General features: G+C 37.6%; 1 protein-coding gene and 1 long non-coding RNA gene across 17 annotated transcripts in view; one reads left to right on the forward strand and one right to left on the reverse strand.

The window, feature by feature from the left end:
- The window catches only part of LOC308062110, a 30,925-nt gene extending 10,134 nt beyond the window's left edge, over positions 1-20,791 (forward strand). For 7 of the 16 annotated variants that reach the window (XR_013927471.1, XR_013927472.1, XR_013927473.1 and 4 more), the window contains 2 exons: positions 1,888-11,202; positions 15,054-15,154. This is a non-coding gene — a long non-coding RNA (uncharacterized lncRNA). Of the gene's footprint in view, positions 1-1,887; positions 11,203-15,053; positions 15,155-17,668 lie in introns of those variants that run through there. The other 9 variants (XR_013927480.1, XR_013927483.1, XR_013927476.1 and 6 more) reach the window with 9 other exon arrangements.
- The window catches only part of THSD7A (thrombospondin type 1 domain containing 7A), a 282,093-nt gene continuing 271,235 nt past the window's right edge, over positions 12,019-22,876 (reverse strand). Inside the window, exons 26-29 of the mRNA XM_080383081.1 lie at positions 21,350-21,432; positions 20,805-21,015; positions 17,393-17,480; positions 12,019-15,826 (exon numbers count right to left, since the gene is read on the reverse strand). Coding sequence (XP_080239207.1) covers positions 15,742-15,826; positions 17,393-17,480; positions 20,805-21,015; positions 21,350-21,432 — 467 coding nt within the window. The 3' untranslated portion in view covers positions 12,019-15,741. The remainder of the gene's footprint in view (positions 15,827-17,392; positions 17,481-20,804; positions 21,016-21,349; positions 21,433-22,876) is intronic.

The raw sequence follows: 22,876 nt of genomic DNA on the forward strand, positions 1-22,876 counted from the left end.
ACCTGGATTTACTGAACTGGCTAAAAGGATACTAAGCGACTCCATACATTATGTACTTGAAAAAGTACATAAAAGTGTAAACATGTTATTGTAAAAATGTTAATCAGTCCTATAGAACTTACCTATAAAGTCTTAAGAAAATATTCATAGACTCCCCCTGTTTTGCAGACTTTCAAGTACCACAGTGCTACCTGGAAATGTAGCTGCATTTCTGAGTTAATAATGGCATCCTCTGGAGCCCTTATGGATCCATCTGTGCTAACGATGGACCATGACTATGGCATCTTCTTCAGGACTCGGAACAAGCAGCATGGCGCGTCTTGCATTAATAGAGCTACATTTCTCTATTGCCTCTGCTTAACCACCACGAAACCCCTCAGTGCCCAGACAGGCTCTGCGCGCACTGCCCTGTAATGGCTCTGCGGTGCCTCCACGTGTGCAGTGCCTGAGAAAGTTCTGACTGCCACAGGGCGAGCCATCCTTGGCATTCAGTCCATGGCCACTTTACTTACAAGGAGGCGTGTGAATGTATGTTGTGCAAAGCTAGGGTAACTTTTCCATAAGAGTTAGCAGGAGAACAAGGATATTCATTGTATTTGTTACCGTATGTGTATGCCAAGGAGGGTATGTTCCACCTTTTTCTTTATGAAATCAGACATAGCAGGTCCTCTATGACTTTGACTTTTCTATTTCTCCCCTTGTAATTAAAATAAATGCTTTGTTTATTGCCTTCTAAATTAAACAGTTGTCAAAATACTGTGGTATACTTTGTGGACTCTCGGCTGTAATTACAACCGATGAATGTGAAATTCCCTGGTATTGCTTCTGCGAGGAAATGGTTGTGGGGTTTTGCACCATTCTGTCCATGTTCTGTGAGTACTCTCATTTCTTCCTGCTTTTTGTTGTTTCTTCTCGAAAAATCGTTGTTGTTGGACAACAAAAATAGGCAATCTTGAGAGTTCTCTGTGCCAGGCTTTCTGCCTGGCTGTCTTTCCTTGCTGTTGCTGCATGGTCTCATAATGCTGTTGCAGCTCTCTGCTCTTCATAGTATAGTATTCACTGGAACTGCAAATTCTAGTGCAAGCTGTAAGATCAAAGCAGATATTGTGAACAAGTCAATTTTCTGTTGCTTCGTTTCTCATCTCATCTATCAACTGATCTCCTGAACCATTTAAGGTCTTCCCAACCTGGCATTGCTTTGGTAATGTCTGTTGCTTTGCCATGTAGCCAGACATTATTATTTTTTAAAACTTTTATTTATGAAACAGAAGAAATCTGCAGTAATTAGTAAATTGAGTGTTAGAAGGTTTTTTAAGGTATCTATGGTTACCTAAGTGTTTTGTCTGCTAGTTTAGTAGGAGTCAGGCTCAACAGTGAGTTCTTTTCATCCTTAATTCAGTGAAGCTGGCATCATTTTCATCTTTTGAGTCATTAGCTATTACATGCTTCCAGTGTATTAGTATTGCTGCTCTGACCCTCTGCTGTGCAAATAAGCAAAGCAGTTTTCCCATAATATTTTTGCCTTTTTCCTCCTGATATGGTAGCTTATAAATTGTTCCAGTGATGTGGCTGTAGTTTATTTTCCATAGGCTCACACAGTTATGCTCCATACCTCCGTACACCTCTACTGGTCTTGGTGCTCAAGTGCTATGTCTCTGCCCTGGTCTTACCAGACTGTAGGGGAAATTGTTCTGAGAATCAGAATTGAGTGGATCTATTCTATAGTTACAGACATTATGTTATCTCAAGGTACTATTTACCTTGCCTGGGAGTCCAATGCATGAGAATCCTAAGTATTAAAGACGGTTTGGGGAAGCCATGCAGGCCACGGTTATAGGTGGTACAAGGGTGAAACCAAACCTGGTAATTTAACTGTTCATCTTGCAGCACTATAGTGCTTTTCTATGGAGAAGAAACAGAAATGTGACTGAGCATTTACTGTTGAAAGATTGGGAAGTGTTTTGCCAGAGAAGCCGTTCAAGTGTAGCTACATACTCCTTCACTGAAGTCTACAAAAAATTTCCATCACCCTCTTAGATGAAGGTAAGGGCTTACAACTGGAAAATTGACAACACGTAGAATGAATTTGTTAGAGTACTGATTAGTGCATCAGCTTCCCTATCCCTGAAATCTCACATATGTTTGTTATAAACCCAGTGTACAGTGTGTGAAATAGCCTGCTCTAATTAAAATTGCAACAATGCCAGGAAGGTGAAGCTAATTCAAATAAGCTCTGTTAAGTCATCTAACATGGCAGTATATGCCATGAGGTCAGATTGCTTGGATGCAGACTGGCGACAAGGGAAATAGTATGTGGTGAGATCGTGTCTTTTTTTTTTTTTTTTTTTTTTCTTTCCTCCTTCTTTCAGCCAACACATTAGAAGCTCATTTGAAAAGTCAGCTTAATTTGCTATACTGATGTGGTGATGACAACTTAGACAGCATTTAACTCTCAGGAAGTAAAGCTTGTAACAGTGAAGCCCAAAATGTTCAGTGATGGAATGTAGTCATTTTGCAATATTATTTAATTTTGGTACCTAAAAATCTGAAGATGGTAAGTTAATATCTCTGGGCAATGCTTTCACTATTTTTTAGATCTGTTTTAAAAGCAGTGAATAAATAGGCTTCTGTTAGACAAATAGCATAGGAAGGAAACTGACCTCTGGTCAATCGTGAACCTGGCAATTGGTTATATGCATGGTATACCAAATGTAGATAAACTGAAAGAGAGAAAGCCTTTGCTAAAATGCTTGGCTCTTAAAATATGGAAAAGTTGATTACAAATGTATTTTATGTCTCTCTTTTTACTTCAATATTTTTTCCCCTTAGAGGTTACTAGCTGTAGCAAGGGGGAGGGCTTTCTTCACTTGTCTATGATTAATTGATTAATTTTATATCATCATTTTAAATATTTTCCAGTTCCCAGGAGAGCAGCCTGGCCTACTTGTTGGTGTGAGAAATAATGATACTGTCCATGTTTGTGTCTGCAAATATTAAAACCTATAAAACAAAACACCTGTTATTTGTTAATCCCATCAAGTTTTATATGAATCCTAAACCGTTACCTGCCTCAGTGTCTGAACAAAACACAGTCATTCATGGAAGCAAAAATGTGTATGTTTTACAAAATTATCAGGTATATAATCACGTGGCATTTTTTCTTACAGAGTCCAATCTTCGTTCAACTCAGATAGTCAACTCTTACAATTCACTGCTCTGCATCTGCTTCTAAATTTTCACATCCTCCTCCCAAATCCATTGTTCCTCTTGTCCATAAGTCCTTTATTGTTCTGCTGACTCCTTAGTGTGCCGTGCAAAAGGAATCTTGAGGGAGCTCAGTTTCTGATCTTAGAAATTTCTGTGGGACAAGAGGGAAATGACGGGTTTCAAAAGCTTTGTAATTTTTCCTGATTTGAAAGACTGTAGAAGGGCTGGGTTTGACTTTATGGTCAGCTCCTCCTCACAGTTACCCTGTTTTGGGTTCTCCTCTAAAATGCAGAAATAGTAAGGCTTGTAACCAAAGGATTATCAGTTTTGTTTAAATAAGAAAGTCAACATATGGTATTCAATTTTAGCTGAAGCTTTAAAGCAATATTTAATTGCATAAAGATTAATGAAGGTAAAAGTAATTGAAACAAATTTTGATGGTAGATATTGCAGAACTGTCATTGTAAGCTACCCGTCTTACCAGCAGTGTAGCACTCCCTAACGGTGGGGACCTGGGTGCTTTCCCCTGGCTTGCAGGATTGTTTGGCTCAGCAAATGTTCCACCAGATGTGACTGCTACTGCTTTCCTGGAGAGAGTATGATTTAGTCTTAGAAATCATGAATATTTGAGATTAGATTTGCCCGCATACTTTTTCAAGGCCATGTATCTGGGATATGTATTAGTCTGGTTTTGTCTACGTGCACTTAGTTGCATGTTTTTGCTTGTCTTGGTTTCAAGGTACACTGAATGTGCTGGAATTTAATCCTGTTCTTATTTCACCTCGTTATGATATTCACATTAGTTCAAATTCTCCTTTCAAAAGAGTTTTGTTCAGCTGTGTTCTGCTCAGACTCTTTCAACCATGCTATTGATGAGTAGGCATGTTTCAGGTGTGCACCTGTGCACTAAGATATCCTTGCTGCCCGAGGAAGAACATGCTCTGAGGATAGCAAAGACTGACAGGCACTCCTGCTTCTGGCTTTTTATAAATTTATGGCAATGTTACCTGTGGTAGACCGTACCTTGGATCTGCTTCTCCCTTGAGCACTCTGGAACCATTAGAAGGGCAGTGGATGCTAAGAGATGGTGTAGATTCAAAAGCGAATTGGTCTCCGTCATAGAAGAAAAAGCCACCTAAGTCTGCTAGATACAGTGGCTGGTGGACAACTGCTGGCCTAGAGAGTCCTGAGACAAATGAAATTTGGTTTGATAGTGTGAGTGCGACAAAAAGCCCTCCGCGGTGTTATGGAAAGTTTGCATTTTTTGTTGTTCTTCAAACGTTTAATTTCAATTTTTCCATTCATTAATATTTTTTGCTAATAAGTTGTTTTGTAAGAAGAGATGATGTACTACTAAATAATTCCTGGCTTATGCTGTCCCTGTCTTCACAGGTGAGCTATAGTTAAAGGCGCTATTTGGCTATTTACTATCATAAAGGTAAGTTATTTTGGAATACTTCTACTCTGCTCTTGGGGGAGAGGAGCCTCACAGCACATGCTTTGTTATGTCTTTGATCATATCAGATTTTGCTGTGGCTCATTGCTTTATGACATATTTTCCCTAGCTCTTCTATGTCCCCCACTGATATCTTGCAGTGTTTTACAGTTAATCCTAGCCACACTTCAGTTCACTGCAGGCACTTTTTTGTTCCAGTTATTCACAATTGTACCACTTTCAGTAACTAGCCCATAGGCTTTACCACGTCTGCTTAGTCAGGTTTGGGTTTTTTTAGCATTAGCAAGTCTGTGCCGTTATTGAACAGCTTTCTAGCTCATTGGTATATGGAGTGGACAAAATTAGTTCAGTTGGTTACCCTGTTGGCACATATCTGCCATTGTGATCCAGATAAAAGCCTTGCTTATGCTGATAAGTACTTCAGATATTTCCTATGTAAAATGTAATTGTTGATTTTTTTCTGTCATCACATTGTTTTGCAGATTTGGTAAATCTAGGATTTTTGGTTCAGTTCGGAATGAGGACATCCTACTAAACTAGCTTGAATGTCTCAATTAAAAATTGCAAGATGTGCCCTTAAGGTAATGACAACCTTTGCTTTCATTTCTGCACATTTCTCTAATGATTTGAAGCCAGACTGTGTCTAAGTTTCAATTTTTTTGTTGTTGTTGGGTTTTGTTTTTTTTAATTTGATGTACCAAGAGAGGATTACTCTATCTGTATATATGTAACTCAAAAATTCATCTGTCCTTTTGTCTGTCCACCTGCCCCAGAATTCTCTTTACTGCTGCAGAGCTGTTACACTAAAAATCTTGCTTATGTGCACAAAGGAAACACACCTTTTACATAAGTAAAGCTAATAAAGCTAAAAAAATATTGTTAGTATAACTGAAAGCTAAGCAGTCTAACCCTTATTAGTCCAGATCTAATTGTTTAAAAAATAATGATAATGCAGATTTGTTATACATACACTTCCTAGTGCCTATTCCTTCTCCCAGTGTTGGGCTCACATCTCCACTGCTGCTCAGGGTGCTGAGCTTGGTGGTTTCATGCTGGTGGCAGTGGTGGGGTGTTATGGTGAATTGCCAGCATATGGAATGCTCCACTGCAAGCAATATGATGGTCATATTGATGGTTTCTTCTTCACTCTGGGATCAACTTGGGGTCATTTTTATATGTCTGTCAACTACATTTTACATCTTTCCTCTGTCTTCATTGGTCTGCAGTTCTATTTTACTATATGTGGTGTCTTTTACGTAAGTTAGATACTATTTCTTTGTTACCCATAAAACCAGTTTTGTCCAGCTTCAGGTCTTCATTTCTTTAACTGAACATGGTTGAGTTATAGCCAAGGAGTCTCCAGTGCCAGCCTGTGCTCCTTCCTTCAGCATCCTATGCTTGTGGCCCTCTTCACTGCATCCTGTCTTTGCGGCTCAAGGGCTCTGCAGTTGTACCATGCCTGTCTCTCTCTGTACTGCATCATCATGTTAGTAGTAAACGCTATTCTGTGTAGAGTATCTGCTTGTTACTGCTTTCTGTGTAAAAACTGTGGTTGGTACTATACAAAGACAAATAAAACAAAGTAACTGTAGACACCTGGTACCCTTCCTGCTATTCCAGCTTGTTCTCTGTTGATATTCTTAGCAGCTGGTTCAACTGGGTCAAAAGACTTCCAGGAATGAAAGAATGAAACATGGGTGTAGATACATGTGGATGATAGTCAAAATATATGTGGCTGACAGTCAAATACGTACAGTGTTGACAACGAGACAAAAGGGGATTCCCCACCCCCCCCACACCCCCCCCTTCCGCCTGCAGGGCTGTGAAAATATGAAGAAATGCACAGACAATGGATTGTGCAAGCCTTCTACAGAGAAACTGAGAGCACAATGAACAAATTCCCTTCCTTGTCCTCAGGCATTGTATGGTAAATGGAAGATCTGGGGTTATTCTGAAAAGTAGTGAGAATGAAAATCTGGAAATTTGCATGCAGTGATTTGGAGAATTCTTTAATAGACTATCTTCTCCTCTTTTAAATTAATTTAATGTAATTTACTTTTATTTAATTGTCCTCTCCCTCTGCTGGAAAATAACCCCTCCCAATCCTGTTGCATATGTTTTAGTCTTATATAGTTCAATACAGTTTACAGGGGGAATGCCCAGGACATTTTCCATGGTAACTGACAACTACTGAAGTAGGACTTAAACACTTTAAACAGCGTAAATCAAGTAATAATAATGCTGTTATCACTTATATTCCTTTCTTACAATCTCCGTAGTGTTATTATAAAGGTATATAAAACCTTACATAATAGCAGAAAGCTTTATAGCTTATAAGAACTTGTTCAACATAAAGACAGTTTTAAAATATATGGTGGTAAGGCTTTTTGATGAGATGTATGAAGCATTCTAGAGAAAAACACATTGTACTGCAATTTCATTGATGTAAGGTGGCAGATGGAAATCTTGTCGTCTGCAGTACCACCTCATTTCAAAGAGAATGCATTAACAGAGACAGAGTATTGCAATTTTTAATGTAAATAATGATTTGCCTTTCTGAAAGGGCCCATTTACAGCGTTGAGGCCATTAAACTTCTGCCTTGACTTTTTAGGACTGTAATTCTGCAAGGGTATTGCAGAGCCAGTTTGAGATTGACAATTAAGTTCTCGCTTGTGCTACAAAGCTTTCTTTTATATTTCTGTTTAACTCAACAAATGACTGCTACTAATGTTTTGCTCATCGACTAGTAAGTGGAGGCCATTTAAAGCAGAAATGTAGGGTTTAGCTCCAGCTGCTGTTCTAATGTTGCAGAAAGCTTTTGCTGCAGTTCATTAAATTCAAGTTCAGGCAGTCGCAAAACTGCTAGCTAATTATTTTTTTTTTTCTTTCCTTGGCTGAGTGAAACCTGGTATCACTGACTTCCACTCACAAAATAGAGCTACAGAATTCTTCATTCTTGGAGACTGAAGACACAGAGCAGTGAGGAAGATACCAGCGTAATCCTTAAAATAACAGGTAACACCGAGATGGTGAAACTATTTCCTACCAGTTTGTCAGTCTATCCTGGGTGTCAAACTTTGTATGGGGCATCGGTTCTTTGGTAGTAGGCCAGTATTAGTAACTGGTGGTTTGCGTTTTGGGGGCTAATAACCAGATGAATGCCTCACAAAGCCTGTTTGGAGAGAGGGGTTCCAGCAAGCACTGGTCCTTGCAAAAACAGCCAGTGAGGGGAAGAAGTAGGGTCCTGGTGGCCTGGGCGGCTGCCTGGAGATGCAGGGTGGGTTACGTGGGTTCAGCCCCCTGGTTGCCAAGAAGCCGACCTGCATCTGAGAGTATCGTTCTTCAGCACTGTGTGGGGTGTTTTAGTCTGTTACGTTGGTTCAAAGCAAATTAAGGAATGAAAATTTCTTTCATTTTGTGGAATATCAAAACTGAAAATGAGATCCAAAGCCAAAATACACAGAAATGGAGATTCCCCTCCAGACCTTAAGTATGGAATATCAACCTGAATTATCACATATATGATGCTACATGTCTCTGATAAATTGTTTTAAATACACCTTAAGATTGTCTGTGCTACCCATGATTTTAAGTTGTTAGTACAGCTTATAGATAAAGTAACTAAAACTAGAACACCCATGTGCATTTAGTTCCTAGAAATAGGAAACACAAATAAATAAACTCCTGTCATGTTGCTGCTCACGGGAATAGGGGTTTTCTTTGACTTCTGTGGTGATTTATTTACTCCTTAGGGGCATTACAAATAGAAAATATTTCCAAGCTAGTCCACCAGGGTTTCATCCCAGAATTCTTGGAAAAGTAACAGATTTGAGCTTCTGATAATCATTGTTTATTGTCATATCACAGTCAGGTTTCCAAAGAGAGACTTCGCTGTGATTGTACACACAGAGGAGGTGGCCCTTACTATGATTTTACAATTAAAATTAACACAAAATGAATCTAACAAAGGAACAGTAGAGAAAAGTGTAATGTAACAGCAACCGTGGTGTGATTGAACCTAGATTGTGTAGAATTGGGTATCTTCAAGGTTTCTAAATACATAGGTGCAGCTTTGGTTGCATGAAGAGAGGAAACAAATTATTTCAACCTCAGAATCCACATTTTAAGTATGCATATTTTTGCTTTTGATAGCGTACTTTCAATTACCTGTAGGTTGTCAACTGGTAAGTATTGTCTAACCATGATCTTAAAAGTGAGAAGACACATCAAAGGAGAAATAAAGCTATGATAGCAATCAGTGCAAATCTGAGAAGTTCCAGGTAAGGATGTAATCTGGCATTTGCTTCAACTATCAAGACACAATGGGGGCACAGAAGAAAGTTAAGGGAATCAGGTTTAGAGTATGAATGCAAAACACGGTATGTCACCCTTCCTTTGTGTTTCTGTGACAGTTTTCATATTTTGTTGGTGATACAAGTTGTGTAAATAAGTTTGGGTTCAGTTTGGGAGTGATATTTTTGTAGGACTTCATTAGGCACACATTAAAAGTAATCTGTCAATACTGGACAGCCAACAAACTGTGCATATGCATTCACAGAACTGTTCACTAAATTCTTGTCATGGGCTGAAATTATATAGCTATTTCCATATATGCATATCAATGAGCAGCACTAGGAAAAATTAAAAAGCTGAGATTTAAGTCACAGTTTGACATGTATAGGTAAGAAAGGGGTTTTGTTTTTATCATCATTAAGGGAAGGAAAAAATTAGACTTGCTTTCAAACCCAACACAACTTGTGATGAAACAATTTTTTATTTGTAAGTTAAGCAAAACTGATCTGGTATTTATTGGGAAACAAACAAGAAATCTTCAGCCATTTTAAAGAAATATGACACTACGAAGGGTATTTTTGAAAATAAACAAAAGTCATTCATTTTATAATATGAATTTCAGAATGTAGTACTAATAAATTCCAGGACTAGGTTCTGCATACAACCCACAAAAGATTAAAACTTAATGTGGGAGCTACCAACTCCTCATCTATAAACAGCCAAGTACCAAACCTTAGTTTTTCTAAAAAGACAAAGGCTTTGTAAATACATAAACACATAGTAATAATTAAATAGGTTCAACCTTGAACTGTTTGAAATGTGATTTATTTGAGTATGGAGAAGAACAAAAGCTGTGATCATGGATTATGATCCTGTGGCTAAGTTGTAGCTTCACCACAGTGACAAATTGAGGGACTTTTTCCTTTACCTGAAGGGGGGTCCAGACCAGATACAGGGCTCCCAGCAGAGCCGTATGAGGGCTGGGGGGGACAAACCAGCTCCATCAAGCTCTTGCCAGTGCAGCCCTGTGTGCAGATGCCTCCCTCACTGCCAGGGTCTGCAGCTGAGTTGTGGTCCCTGTGTTGTCCACCACAACCACCCGCCTCAACTGCTTTTCAGGAAAGCTGTTTCCTAACCAGACCAGGACAACCAGAATTAAGTAGCGTCCAAAAGTATCAACTTGTCAAGGCAGGTCAGAATACGAATCTAGAAATGGCTTATACACCAGGATGGAACTGCCACGCTTGAGTACAAGAGTGGTGGTAACAGCCTGCCACCCTGAGACAACTGTGCTCTCACAAGGCTCAATCCTCTCCTGACAGCGAAAAGAAAGAGCAGCAGCATCTGCCAAATGTCACTGAAGGTGTGCCTTACAGTAAACCTTGCAGTTTTTCAGATCAAGCAGGACTCGGCAAAGATGACAGTTTTCAAAAGGATGTAGGAGATGCTTCACTAGCATGTCACAGCCGGACAACCCCTTCGGTGGCCAGGGGCACTGCCCAAATGAAGAGAAGCAAAATAAGTCACCTGCTCCCTCTGCTGACAAACAAATGAACCGGCAAGCACATACTATGACCACCCCCCCCGCCACGAGATCCCCACCTGCCTGAAAAAGTGCAAATTGTTTGTTCAGCTGCCTGGTCATTACCTGCTTTTGGGTAGACATTCAGCTGTACAGTGTCTAAGGAAACGACCAGAAGACTGAGAAATAACCTTTTCTGTAGCCATATTGTGCTTAGCGGTGCCAAGCAGTTTCTGAATGGCTGCTTAAGCTCACTATTGTTGCAGCAGGATAATTTTCTAGACCTAATATTGTAGATCTTCACATTACTAGAAGGCTAAAACATTTACAAGGCTTGTCTAAGTCTCTTGATTTACATCCCTGTTTATCTCCTTTCATTATACTTTTCTTGGAAAATTGTATTCTCCTAGTATTTTTTTAAAATAAAGAATACACTTTCCAATCTGTAAGCCATTACTCTAGAAGTCTTGCAACCGATTGCCAAAGTTCTTTACCGAATGTGAAGACCTTATGATCTTCATTAGCATACCATAGGTAATTCTCTTATGCAGAGTTTGAATTAGAATTTTGATTTTCTTCTTTCACGTATCTTTTTTAACTGTTTGTAGAATTCTGCCTGTACTGAATCAAGCAACTTTAAATCATTCTAAAAATTCCTCTATTGAATTGCAGGTGTGAAGACAATTCCAATGCTTCCGTTGATTCCAGCAGGAGAAAATGCAGGTAGGAAGTGCTTCTGAAAATCCTGAAATGCCTCTAAAGTCAGAGTTTTGTGCTCTCAAATTGGGTTTAAACCTTTTAAGAGTTAGTCTGGAAGTGTTACTCGGGAGGTAATAACTACTAAGATTGGGCAAAACCCCATGAATGGGTGTGTAAATACATGCCACAGAAACGGACATGAAAAACCTGAGTTTTGGAGAGCACAGAGACAGAATACGAGCAGAATATGAAAAAAGTAGAGTCAGGTTTTTTTTCATAGGTAATCAACAACGAATTCTTGATTCTAGAAGAAATTAGAGTGAATTTGGTGATGTTTATTCAAAAGCTGGGGTGTAAATGACAATTTTATTGAATTGCATTGGGCATGTTTGCTTGTTTGGAGGAGGGGGATTTTGCTCCCCATTCCTTCTCATATGGGGGCAGGGACAGATTCAGCTGCACTGAAGTGAATAGATGTCTTTTAGTGAGCTCTTGATCCATACCTTATTCTCCACAAAAGGGTTGGTTTTTCTGACCTAAAAATGGCAATTAAGGAAGAAAATTTTAAATACCATTGATCTATTGCATTTATTGGATATTTAGCAATCAATTAAATACGTGAACAAGGACTGTAGTAATGGACTTTGGTAGTTACCATAACATCAGAAAGTATTTTTCTTTCTTTTTAAAGAGAAAGGCTGATTTTTAACAAGAGAATGTTTACTAGTTTCTTTCAAACAAAGAGACTATTTAAAAGGTCGTCATATTTTAGGGATCTGGCTTTTATTGTTGCTCTATCCCAGCATAATATACTACATCTATTAAAAAAAAGACATTAAATGATTTTGTGTTTATATTTATTGTCAGCAATACATAAGTTATGTAAAAATAACCCAGATGAAAATGTAAGACTTGTTACATTTTCACATCATCTGTATTAACTGAATAAAGCTTAGTGACAGTATACACAAATTTGCAGTAGTTGTACGTAAACATCTTGTGCATTAAAAAAGAAATATACGTAATTTAAAAAATAAAAATGCATTACACCATTTACAAATTAACATTAACCAAAAAAAAAGGTAAACATTCCTCAGACAGCTGCCTCCTTGTTCTACAAAATAAATATTCAAGTAAATTAAGTTAGGCAAAATAAACTCAACTTTGGGTGAGCACAATTTACATAAAGGTAAAAAGACAGATTTCCATTTCATTCAAGGTATATTTTACAGTGATTTGTACATAGTTTTTAAATTGGTCTCTTCAGATTGTAATATTGGAAAACAAACTTTATTACATTTTGGCAGGAGGAAGGGAGTTTCAAAATTGATGCTTTATACCAAATATAAACGGGCTTGTGCAGTTGTATCAAAGCTTCAAAAGGAACTGCTCCAGGACTCAAAGCAGACACAGTAATCTAGAAACTACAGATTTAAAAAGGAAAATACAAACCACCACATCAACAGGAAAATGTCTACCTTGCTATTTTCTGAATGGTTTATTTGATCACTGGAAACATTACTTTCACAAACTAACAATCTACAGTAGTGGCTGCTTTAGGCACTGGATTTGTAAAAGCGCTCTAATTTTTAAAGCAAATTGCTTTTCATTCTATACTGATAATTCACCTATTATTTATTTCTGGTTTAATGCTAAAGGGCTTAATCAACTTTGCAACTTTTAGCTTTACATAAAATTTCAGCCCCCCTTATAGCCTAGTATTTTTTTCTTGATAATGAGGGAAGCCATTCTGGCTTCAAATTTCTGTGCACTTTGTTCATAAAAAAAATAATAATAAAATGCACTCTAGATTTTATATGCAGCACTAGTATGATGCAGATGTGCATCAGCAAAATTCACCGACCAGATATAAAATGTAACACATACTAAAATACTTTCATGGATTGCAAAGGCCAAACATACTTAAAAAACCCTCCTATCACTTTCTTCGTTTGTCCATTTTACATAGTGAGAAAAAGGAGATGGCATACCTTTAACTTCAAGTTACTAGATTCTTAGATCTAGGACATAAAAATCTTCAAGGCAAGAACTAGGCAACAGCTCCTGCTAAGACCAGCCGGTATAATAAACAAAGATGACTCACTGCCAATGAAAGAAACCCTGTTCCCTCAATTCCGTATTGGTCCAATATTATTTGACAACACAGAATCAGACTTCTAAAAGTACAGAAATCATGATTAAGCTTTATGTCTCCACATGACAGTTATCATTATTTAAAACTTATAACTTTTCCACATTATTTTTTGTATGTCTGACAAAATAGGAATCAGCTAGGTTTTTCTTGTTTCTACTCAAGAATGCTGAAGTAATTAAAATCATTCAGATTTGTTTTTTCCTATGGATCTTTACAAAGTGATGTAAGACTGAAGCTCCCAGTCCTGTAACAGGTATTGGAATGAACCGCTGCGTGGCAGGGGGGCATGGCTTTTTAGCAGCTGCGGCCAGATCAAGGTACAAAATGAGAAATTAAGCCCATACAAAAGACAGTTACTATTGTTCCTCTCTGGTCATTATTCCCATTTGGGGAATACTTACGCAGTGGAAGGAAGGTCATTTTCTTGACACAGTAACACCACACTGGAAATAGAAGTTAGCTAAGTTAAAGCAGGACCATAATCTCTCTTGAACGTTCACAAAATGCACATTGGTTCCAGGAATTATTCTACATGGAACAAAGGTAGGTATGTTTAAGAACTGATGTTACCATTTGATGTCCATGAGAGTCTTGTCATTGAGTTCAGTGGATCTGGGCCAAAGTTTGCAAAATTCAGTGTGCAAAAACTGGTGCTTCTTGAGTAAAGAGCGTGATGAGTAGGCAGAAATGGTTTAGATTATAAAAAAGACCTGAGAACCTAATACTGAACTTTATATAACAATTATTTTTGAGAGGTTGCCTGATAAACTTTTGTATTGCTTAGTAGTGGCATAGTCACTTATATGTTTAGGCTACACATAGAAGCCATTTGATGAGAATAACCCTTCTCAGGTCATGAATCACATCTGTAAGAGGCATGTAGATACAGCGGCAAGTCAATGAGCTTCATGTCAGAAGCGTAACACTGAAAAGCCATAAGCATGGAAGAGGTTAATAGTGAGTTGTTACACTGCCAGAGTTTTTGAAAAAGTCATGATTATTAAAGTGGCAGAACTATTAATCTTACTGTTTACTTGCCAGTACACTCAAGAGTTTAACAGAATAATTAAGAGTCTATCCAATTATCCTAATTAGAAAAGACAAAAGGGCTGTGAGTATTGCACTGTCAGCAACAGTGAAAACGCTCTCGCTAGCAGAAGGGAAAAAAAGTAAACCCATTTTATTTTAGTCGAACAAGCAATCAGAATACCTTTTTAGACAGTATGTCACTCAGGATTACAGAGCAACCACTTTTCTTTTTCTTTTTTTCTAACAAAGTTAAATATAAAAAATCTAGTCATAAACAGCCTTCAAAGTACAATTAGAAACCAGCAGGACAATCTATACCAGTATAGGTAAATGGGGCAAGAAACTACACACTTGTATTACTGCCATGATATAGACTACAAATGGCCGCTGTGACAAGGAACGGTGTATACAGTACACATCGTTAGCCGATTCCATCCAGTCGCAGTCCAAACCGAACGCTACTCTCTTCAGGATTCAAGACCTGTCTATTTGACACTCCTTGCACAAGATACATCATCATCCTTTCTGAAAAGAGGCAGTTTCTATGGCAATACTAGTTAAGTGCATATCATGCTGCACTAATATAGTGCAAAAATTTGCCTTACATGTAGCAAAAAAGATGCAGGCAACAGTCTGAGTTAGAGAAAGTAGAAACGTATTGTAACATTTACAATGGGTATTCTTTTTCCAGACAGTAACCACTAGAAAATACTGAATCTGAGAATGCCTCCTTTCTGGATGTACATATGAGGCCTTTATAATCTGGAGTGATAACAGGACAGAATTTTGCAAGTGAGTCATTGCCCTCTGAAATGCAGGTTAACACAAGTTATCATCAACCAGCAAATTGTTGAACTTGCTCAGTGGGTTAATCGCAGTTAAAAGTGAATATTGTACTAAGCACTAAAACGCTCTTTAACAAGTATATAGGTTGATAAGAGTAATACATATGGTTCAACTATGTATATATGTTATGCCTGAATATAAAGAGTCATAGACAGCTTGGTACAAACTCTTCATGCGTACTGATTATACTTGGTTAATGATGCAGGGGCTTCCAACTGTTAATACCATGTCAGCTACAGTATTCCGGAGACAGAAGTGGTGCTTATAGTTTGTAAGACTGAGGAAAGACCACAAATCTCCAACTGCAGCATCTATTAATGTGATTCTGCCAGATTGATGGTCTAAAGTAAAGCAATAATACCTTGAATATCCGTAGGCATTATGAAATCCATCCTTCTTTATCTATGGTGCAGTTAAAAAAAGAAAAATTCAAAACACTTAATCCACTCCATAGAAAATCCCTGTGGCTTTGGATACCTTCTGATTTCAGTCCATTAATTTAGACTCCATTTGTCACTATGAGAAGTTACATTTTACATATCTGCATCTCCATCATAAGCCAAGGTTAAGGGTTTCAGTCGGTTGTTCTGCCTTCTCTGGGGCTTCTTTGGCTTTTTGCTGAAACAATAAAATAATTTGTAAATAGAACAAGAAACTAATAACATACAAAGATGGATTTCAGTCTTAAATGAAAGATGAGCTTGTTGTTTTAAAAAAAATGCATTTCGTTGTTCATTTATACTAAAACCTTCACTTGGATCAGTGATTATCTCTTTATCAACACAAAGCAACATCTAATTCAAAGCTCCGTTGTTCAGAAACAGGCTGTTACGGCGCTTGTGTGAGTCGATGAAATCCTTGGCAGGTACTCATGCAAGTTCAGTCAGTTTTCAGAAGAACCCAGAGCCTGCAGTGCGATTTTTGATTCTCTTAAATTATATTACTTAAATCTTAACCTCTCTTGACACATCAAGGTTTTCCACAGGAAAGGTCCATCTTTTGATTAGTTTTATCTCATTATAGTTGCTGGAATGACTACAGTTAATTCTAGATCTTATAATCAAACCAGTCATAAATAGCAGAGATGTGGTTGTTAGCCATAACCATTCCTTGTGTAGCCTTGAATTAGATTTTAAACCAGTAGTATCTGCAATCCATTTCATATAGTTTTAAAAATCTACCAAGCCAAAGGAAAATGCATGCTTATACATGCTGTAGTACTTGTCTTTTAGAGTGTGTATATATATATATATGTATATATGTAAAAATATATATAAATAAAATATATAAGCATTTCTTTAACTCAGGCCCCTGCATCCTCAATCTTGTCCAAAACCTTAGCTATGTCACTTAGGCAGCCCATATCCAAATTTTTATTACCAAACTAGTTGTTGCAGTGGCCACAGATTCCAGTCTGAAGAATCTGCAGTGGAGTTGTATGCTAATGGATTTTCTTTTCCTCAAAAAATAGAAGATTTTTTTCCTAACTTACACAGAAGTGAGATTTTGGGGAAGGTTTTCTAAAAAAACAAACAAATCCAGAAGACCCCCTAATGCCTGCTAATGCAGTACAGCCAAGAGCCTGATGTGTATGACCACACTTCCCTCACCTTCCACCTGCACAGTCATTTGGATCAGAAATTTCAAACAGGACCTAGAAGACTTCAGGGGGAGCATTCTCAAAGGTGACCTGTTCTGGCAAAAAATCTTTGCTTTCACATGCACTAAAATTTTTCAACAAAATATTTTTTTGTGTATGAAAAACACATGAGAAAGTTTTCAGACATTCTTTTTTGTTGTGTATCTCTATATTCTGCCAAATATCAAATCTCACGTAACTGATTACTAATTTTCCTCCTTGCTGTTTCCCTGTGTTTTGTGATACAGACACAATGAAATTATCATGGACACAGTACATTCTTAACAGAGATAAACTGAACAAAAATGCACTAGACAGTAAGCTACCCCATAATTGTAAGAAGTTCTTTTAACCACAGGAGAGCACCTGTATAACCATCATCTAGACTACAACCGGAGTCTGGTAACATCAGCTTGGACAAAAGGACATGGAAAATCAAACGCTGCAGTTCACAGAACTGCCTGCAGTTTCTACAGCGGCAAATGTAAATGCTTGCATTACAGTCTGCATAGGACTGCTTGTTTGTAAATAATTAAGGAACTCACCAGGCTAGATAGATCATAGAAACAATAAAGATGAGTAAAACAAATGCACCAGCAGCTACACCATAAACCCAGGTCTTCAGCCTCCCATCTAAAAGGAATGAATGTTAGTCAGTAGTGTTTGAGTTAGTCTTGTTGAATTATTAGTTCTGATACAGTATAGAAATACTCTTACAACCCAAAATAAATGTCTTCACTAGCAATTACACTTTAATAAGAATAAATAATGTTAAACAACTGAGCAATAACTTCTCTGTGCACACACGTCCTGTTTTTCAGCCAACATCTGGATAATCCCAATGGAGCCGAGATGTGGGGCAGAGGCAGCGAGACAGCCAGAGAGCGAGCTGCTAGCAGTGGGAAGTCCTTCAGCATGATCACAGGGCAGTTTATTGGCCCAGGACTCATTTATGTCGTTAGCATCAGTTTCCGTTCTAGCTCCATTAAATCAATCTACTTGTTATTTTCATTCTTGTTGCTATTTGATTTTAAATTAAATACCCTTAGCATGTTTTACCTCATCTGTATCTTAACTGCACATGCACAACTTCCACTACTCCATAAAGTAATATTTTTTCAATTTCTTCCCCTACCAAATGCAAGTTTTGCTGTAAAACGACTTCTCCTCACAGAACATTCAAAAACACCAAAAAAGAAAACTCATAAATAGAACTATCTGTTGTTAATAAGGACTTACTTACGTGCAGTTTGTATTTTGGACACGATGCCCCTGCAGGCTGAAGTATACATCCCATTCCCTTGTTTGCCCTGATCCTAGATGCACTCCCTTCTCCCAGGAAAAACAGTGTGACTTTATCTGTGTGATTTTGCTCTGAACCCCAAATGAGCATCTCACAACTCAAGGTCAGTGCATGCTATTTGACTCACTACTTTTATCTGACTTATTTTTCAAATTTCTAAATTACTTTTTTTAAAACGTTATTTTACAGGACACTAGCTAGCCTTGTTGCACCTCCCTGACAATGAAAATTCCACAAAAAATCTGAATTATTTCATTACAAGTGCCAAAATTTTTATTGCATGAATATATGTTTCAATGTAAGCAAACACAGCTAAAATTTTTCTGACCAAATACTTACACCTTCCTGACACCTCTGTTAATGCAGTTGATGTTTCCACAATAGAATAATAACAAAAATTAGTCAGACCAACTGCTCAGATTCACAGTAGTGCTCTCTATTGCTGTACAGTTAAATTCAGGCTTTCTGGTCTCTAGCAAGGCATAGTCTTGCAGTCACATGGACAACTTGTTCAAGATTAATCAAAACAGAAACATTTTAGCTTCATTACATTAATCAAGCTAATGAAACATTATAACCGATAATATCTGATATAACTGAAATAACCGATCCATTAAAGATGAATTGAATAGATTTGACCTGACATCTAATGATACGATAATACGAATGAGAGGAATTCAGACTTCGGTACTGTTTAATAGGTTAGTTTCTTCTCTCCTTGGCTCACTTCCATTGGTAAGTGTAAGGGGTTTCAGGTTGATTTGGGTTTGCTTATTTTAAAATAGTATTATCTCCTTGAAAAAACAGACTGGCATTACCTTGTGTATGGATTTATTTATTTTTGCCAAAGCAGGAATCTCAGTTAATGAGGTCACTCCTGTTATGTAACTAAAGGCATCTAACGAATTTCTGAATTCCCCCTGGAGAGATTATTTCTAAGTCTACAAAGGAACTGTCATCTCAGACTCCTCAGTTTGGGGTAATACAACAGCACAGACACATGACGAGGATAGTTTTAATACCTTCCTTTCTGGAACTACAATATAATTTGTTGAAGACAGTGAAAGAGCTATTTTAAAACTAGACTTAGAAACTGCGAGGAAAGGAATAATCATGCTAGAGTAAATCAAAACCTTTCCAATAGATACCCAACCTGGGAATTAAAACAATCAAGCATAAATTGAATCTGAAGTGCAAAATACTCCTTTCCTCCACATTTGCTCATACCTTCACTGGATAAAGTATCTGTTGAATACTGTTGTTTTTATCTGAGCTGAGCTATGTTTCCTTCCTAACTTGAATTACTGGAAAATCGGTGAGTTTGCATGAAATCTGAACTGTTCCTTGCTCCAAAAACCATGTCTGAGCTCACATGAGCACCCACGTTCCTAAAGAGTTGAAGGCGACTGTCTGACATTTGGCTATTGTCAGCACTCTGGCTGCTACAACCCACACTTTGACATTTTCAGGTGGAGTTAGCTAGAATGAGTAAAAGATAACATATTTGGTAAGATGCTGTTTTCTAAAGGAGGACCAGAAAAGCTTAATTTTCTTTTTTTATTGTGGATTAAAGTAATAACTATGTAAAGACCATTTTATTGCAGGTATAAAATAGAGTATCACAGTACAAATAACAGTAAAAACTAGTAAGACTAAAGGGTTCTAACATAAGTATTTCTTACCCAAACATGATTTAATCTGCTTATTGGAAGTATTGCTGTAGTTCTCAATTTGCAGCATTTTATGGATTATGCACGTAAAGATACTGCTTTCATTTTTCAGATTAAAAAACATTCATAGAAGCTTTAGAAATAAATGAACACCCTAAGGCACAAATGTGTTATTTAGCTCTATGTTATTTAAAAGACACTTAAGAAGATAATGAATTGCTCTCGTCATATAATTATCATTTTGGACAAGCATTGTATCTTTTTATGTGAAAGTTTTATTTCTGTCAGTGCTTAATAGTACCAGAAAATATTTACTGAAATCTGATCACATGATGGACTTCATAAAATACTTTTCATGGGTAGCTGTCTTATGTTTCTTGCCACTCTTGCACATAAGTCCTTTCTAAGCTCTAAAGAACATAAAAGCAAATATTGGCTATAGAGACTTAGAGCATGTCTATGCTAAAGATCAATAATGTGGTTAGCTCTTTTCTAACATGAATTAGTTTAAATATGGATATGGCAGAAAAGCATTAGTGTATCTATACTGATTATTTTCCTACAATTTGTGCTACGGCTGCAAATTTTAAGTAGCCCTTACCCTTTGCGGTCTAAAGTGCTAACTTTTCACTCCTGTGTCAACAACATTTTTGGTTGAGACAGCATAATCTAATATCCTAGCTTACACCTTTGCAGCCCACTCCCTTCTAAAGTCACATTTCAAATAGCTTCTGTGAATTTTAACAGGTACAAGGGATTGAAAGGAAGTCTGCAATACAAGATTTGATTAAGTATATTGATGGAGTAGCTGGGAAGGCTAGGGGTTTGCTTATGTCTCTTCCTTTGTTTTCAGCCAGGGCAGATGCCTGTCTTCTTAAATGAACACTTAAGTGTTTTTCTTTTCTTCCCTGGCATCACAGAAATGTAAATGCCAGACCCTGCAGCAGTACTTGGCATTAAGAACTGCTCATTGCATGACTTCACCTGGCCCAAAAGGCTGTAGAAACCAGGTCCTTCCTCTTCCTGACTGGTTACTGGAGGGCTGGGTAGGGTTCACAGCTCGACTGGTTTTCACATCTCCCTTTTTGTCCTCCATGGTGGGGATCACCACCACCGGGATGAGAGTGCACTGTTCGAGTGTGCCATCAGAGGACATAACTTCGGTGTATCCGTCTTCACAACTGCACGTTCTAGTCTGTAGGGAACAAGTGTTTTACACGGTGTAGCAGAAACACATAGTTTTCTGTGACCTATCAAGCGAAACACGGGTGACTAGAGGAGGAGACTTTTTTGATGGGTGCTAGCCTGAAGAGTACCTCCTCGGGTATTTTTATGCAGGTTTGTACCAAATCAACAGAGATTATTAGCATTCATTTGAAAGGTAGAACATGTTCTGAGGTTGATTTTAAAAAAATAATAATTAGCAAAATCTCTGAAAATTCTTTTTGTTGGCATAATCTTTGTAACGCAGAGAGATGTGTGGGAAGCTCTCGCGGGGGTGTTCTATGCTCCAATGCAGTAGCACATACCTCACTACAGTAAGCGTGGGGTTGGCTGCACGGTGGGTTACATGACCTGTCAGCATCTGGTTGGCGCATCACTAAACAGCCCCCTGTAGGACAGAAAATCATACTTTGACACGGTAATACCTCACCCCTGATGAAATTACTGATGTCACTACTTGCTACAGTATGTAATGGATTACAATACTATTGCTAATTTGAATTTAAGAGCCCTCTTATTCCAAGGTGAAGGATAATTGGTATCAGGTATTTTCTTACAGGGAGAGTAAGGATAGAGCACATGTATTTGCATTCATGTGCATTTTAGAGAACTAATATTTGGCAAGTGAACCTTTTGTTTTTCCCTTTGTTCCTTTGGAGGATTGTTCGATAAACAGTATAAATGTTTTGTTGTGCTTGAGGGAATAGATTTTGATTCTCTAGGGTCCCCCTTCTGACTTACATGTTAAAGCTGTGGCCACAAAGAAAATAAAAGCATGGATTAATATGTTTGCCTGTTAAACCGAAAACAAACTAATCATCCAGTTTATGAATGGATACTTCTTTTCTGCTGCTCCTTTTTACACATGCTATAACTTTGCTTCTTATGAAGCCACACTTCATGCTACTCTAAGACAGATTTTTCAGAAGGACAGAAATAGTATCAGTAGAGCATGGACTGAAATGCTACAATACTGATGAGATAGAGGATTTCAGTCTTTTTCCTCTTTTTATACAGTCCTAGTTCTCATTTCTATAGCTTTCTGTACAGTGCAGTTATTGTTATGGACCAATACACACAATCAGGCTTTCACTATCATTTCAGCCAGAATGACTAAAATACATTTAGAATCAGTATGAATTTGCCTGGATTTCCTTCTAGCTTACATAAGAGGGTTATGCATTGCATAATTTAAAATTTATACTGCTACAGGACAACTTATCTTGCATCTCCCAAATTATTAACATTTTTATACTGGTGTGATATGATGATGAAAACCTGATAGCTGAGGTTGGTCACAACCATAGCAGATGTAGTTAGATGTGGTTACGTAGATCCAAGTGTTAACAGGATGGCCAATGAAGAACAAAGAAAACACTGCTGGTTGCCGTAAGTTTTCCCCACCCCCAGAAAGGAAAATTGTATATCCTAGCATATAAATCACATGCCTGTGGGAATCTATGTAATAAAATATCAGTCATCCAAGGAGGCTGCAGAAGGAAAGAGTTGCCTCATCGCCCATGGGAAACAACACCTTCAAGTAAAAAAGAACTATTCAGCACAATAATATTATGAAAGTAAATAAGTAAAGGCCTTAAGACTCATAATAAAGACCTGATAATGTCTGAATTAAAGTACACTATGTTACAGCCAAATGTGCAGCAATAAGGCAGCAAAGAAATACTGTAATCAGAGAGATGGGTTGAGTCTAGATCAAAACAGGTAATCTCCATTTAAATCAATTATGTGTGTGTATCTATCAGTTTGATCTCTTAGTTTATACAAACCACTTTCAAAAAACCATTCAAACGTAAATTACAATCTGGTTCATG

This window comes from Falco punctatus (genome assembly GCF_963210335.1).
Source record: "Falco punctatus genome assembly, chromosome: 4".
NCBI classification, from domain to species: Eukaryota; Metazoa; Chordata; class Aves; order Falconiformes; family Falconidae; genus Falco; species Falco punctatus.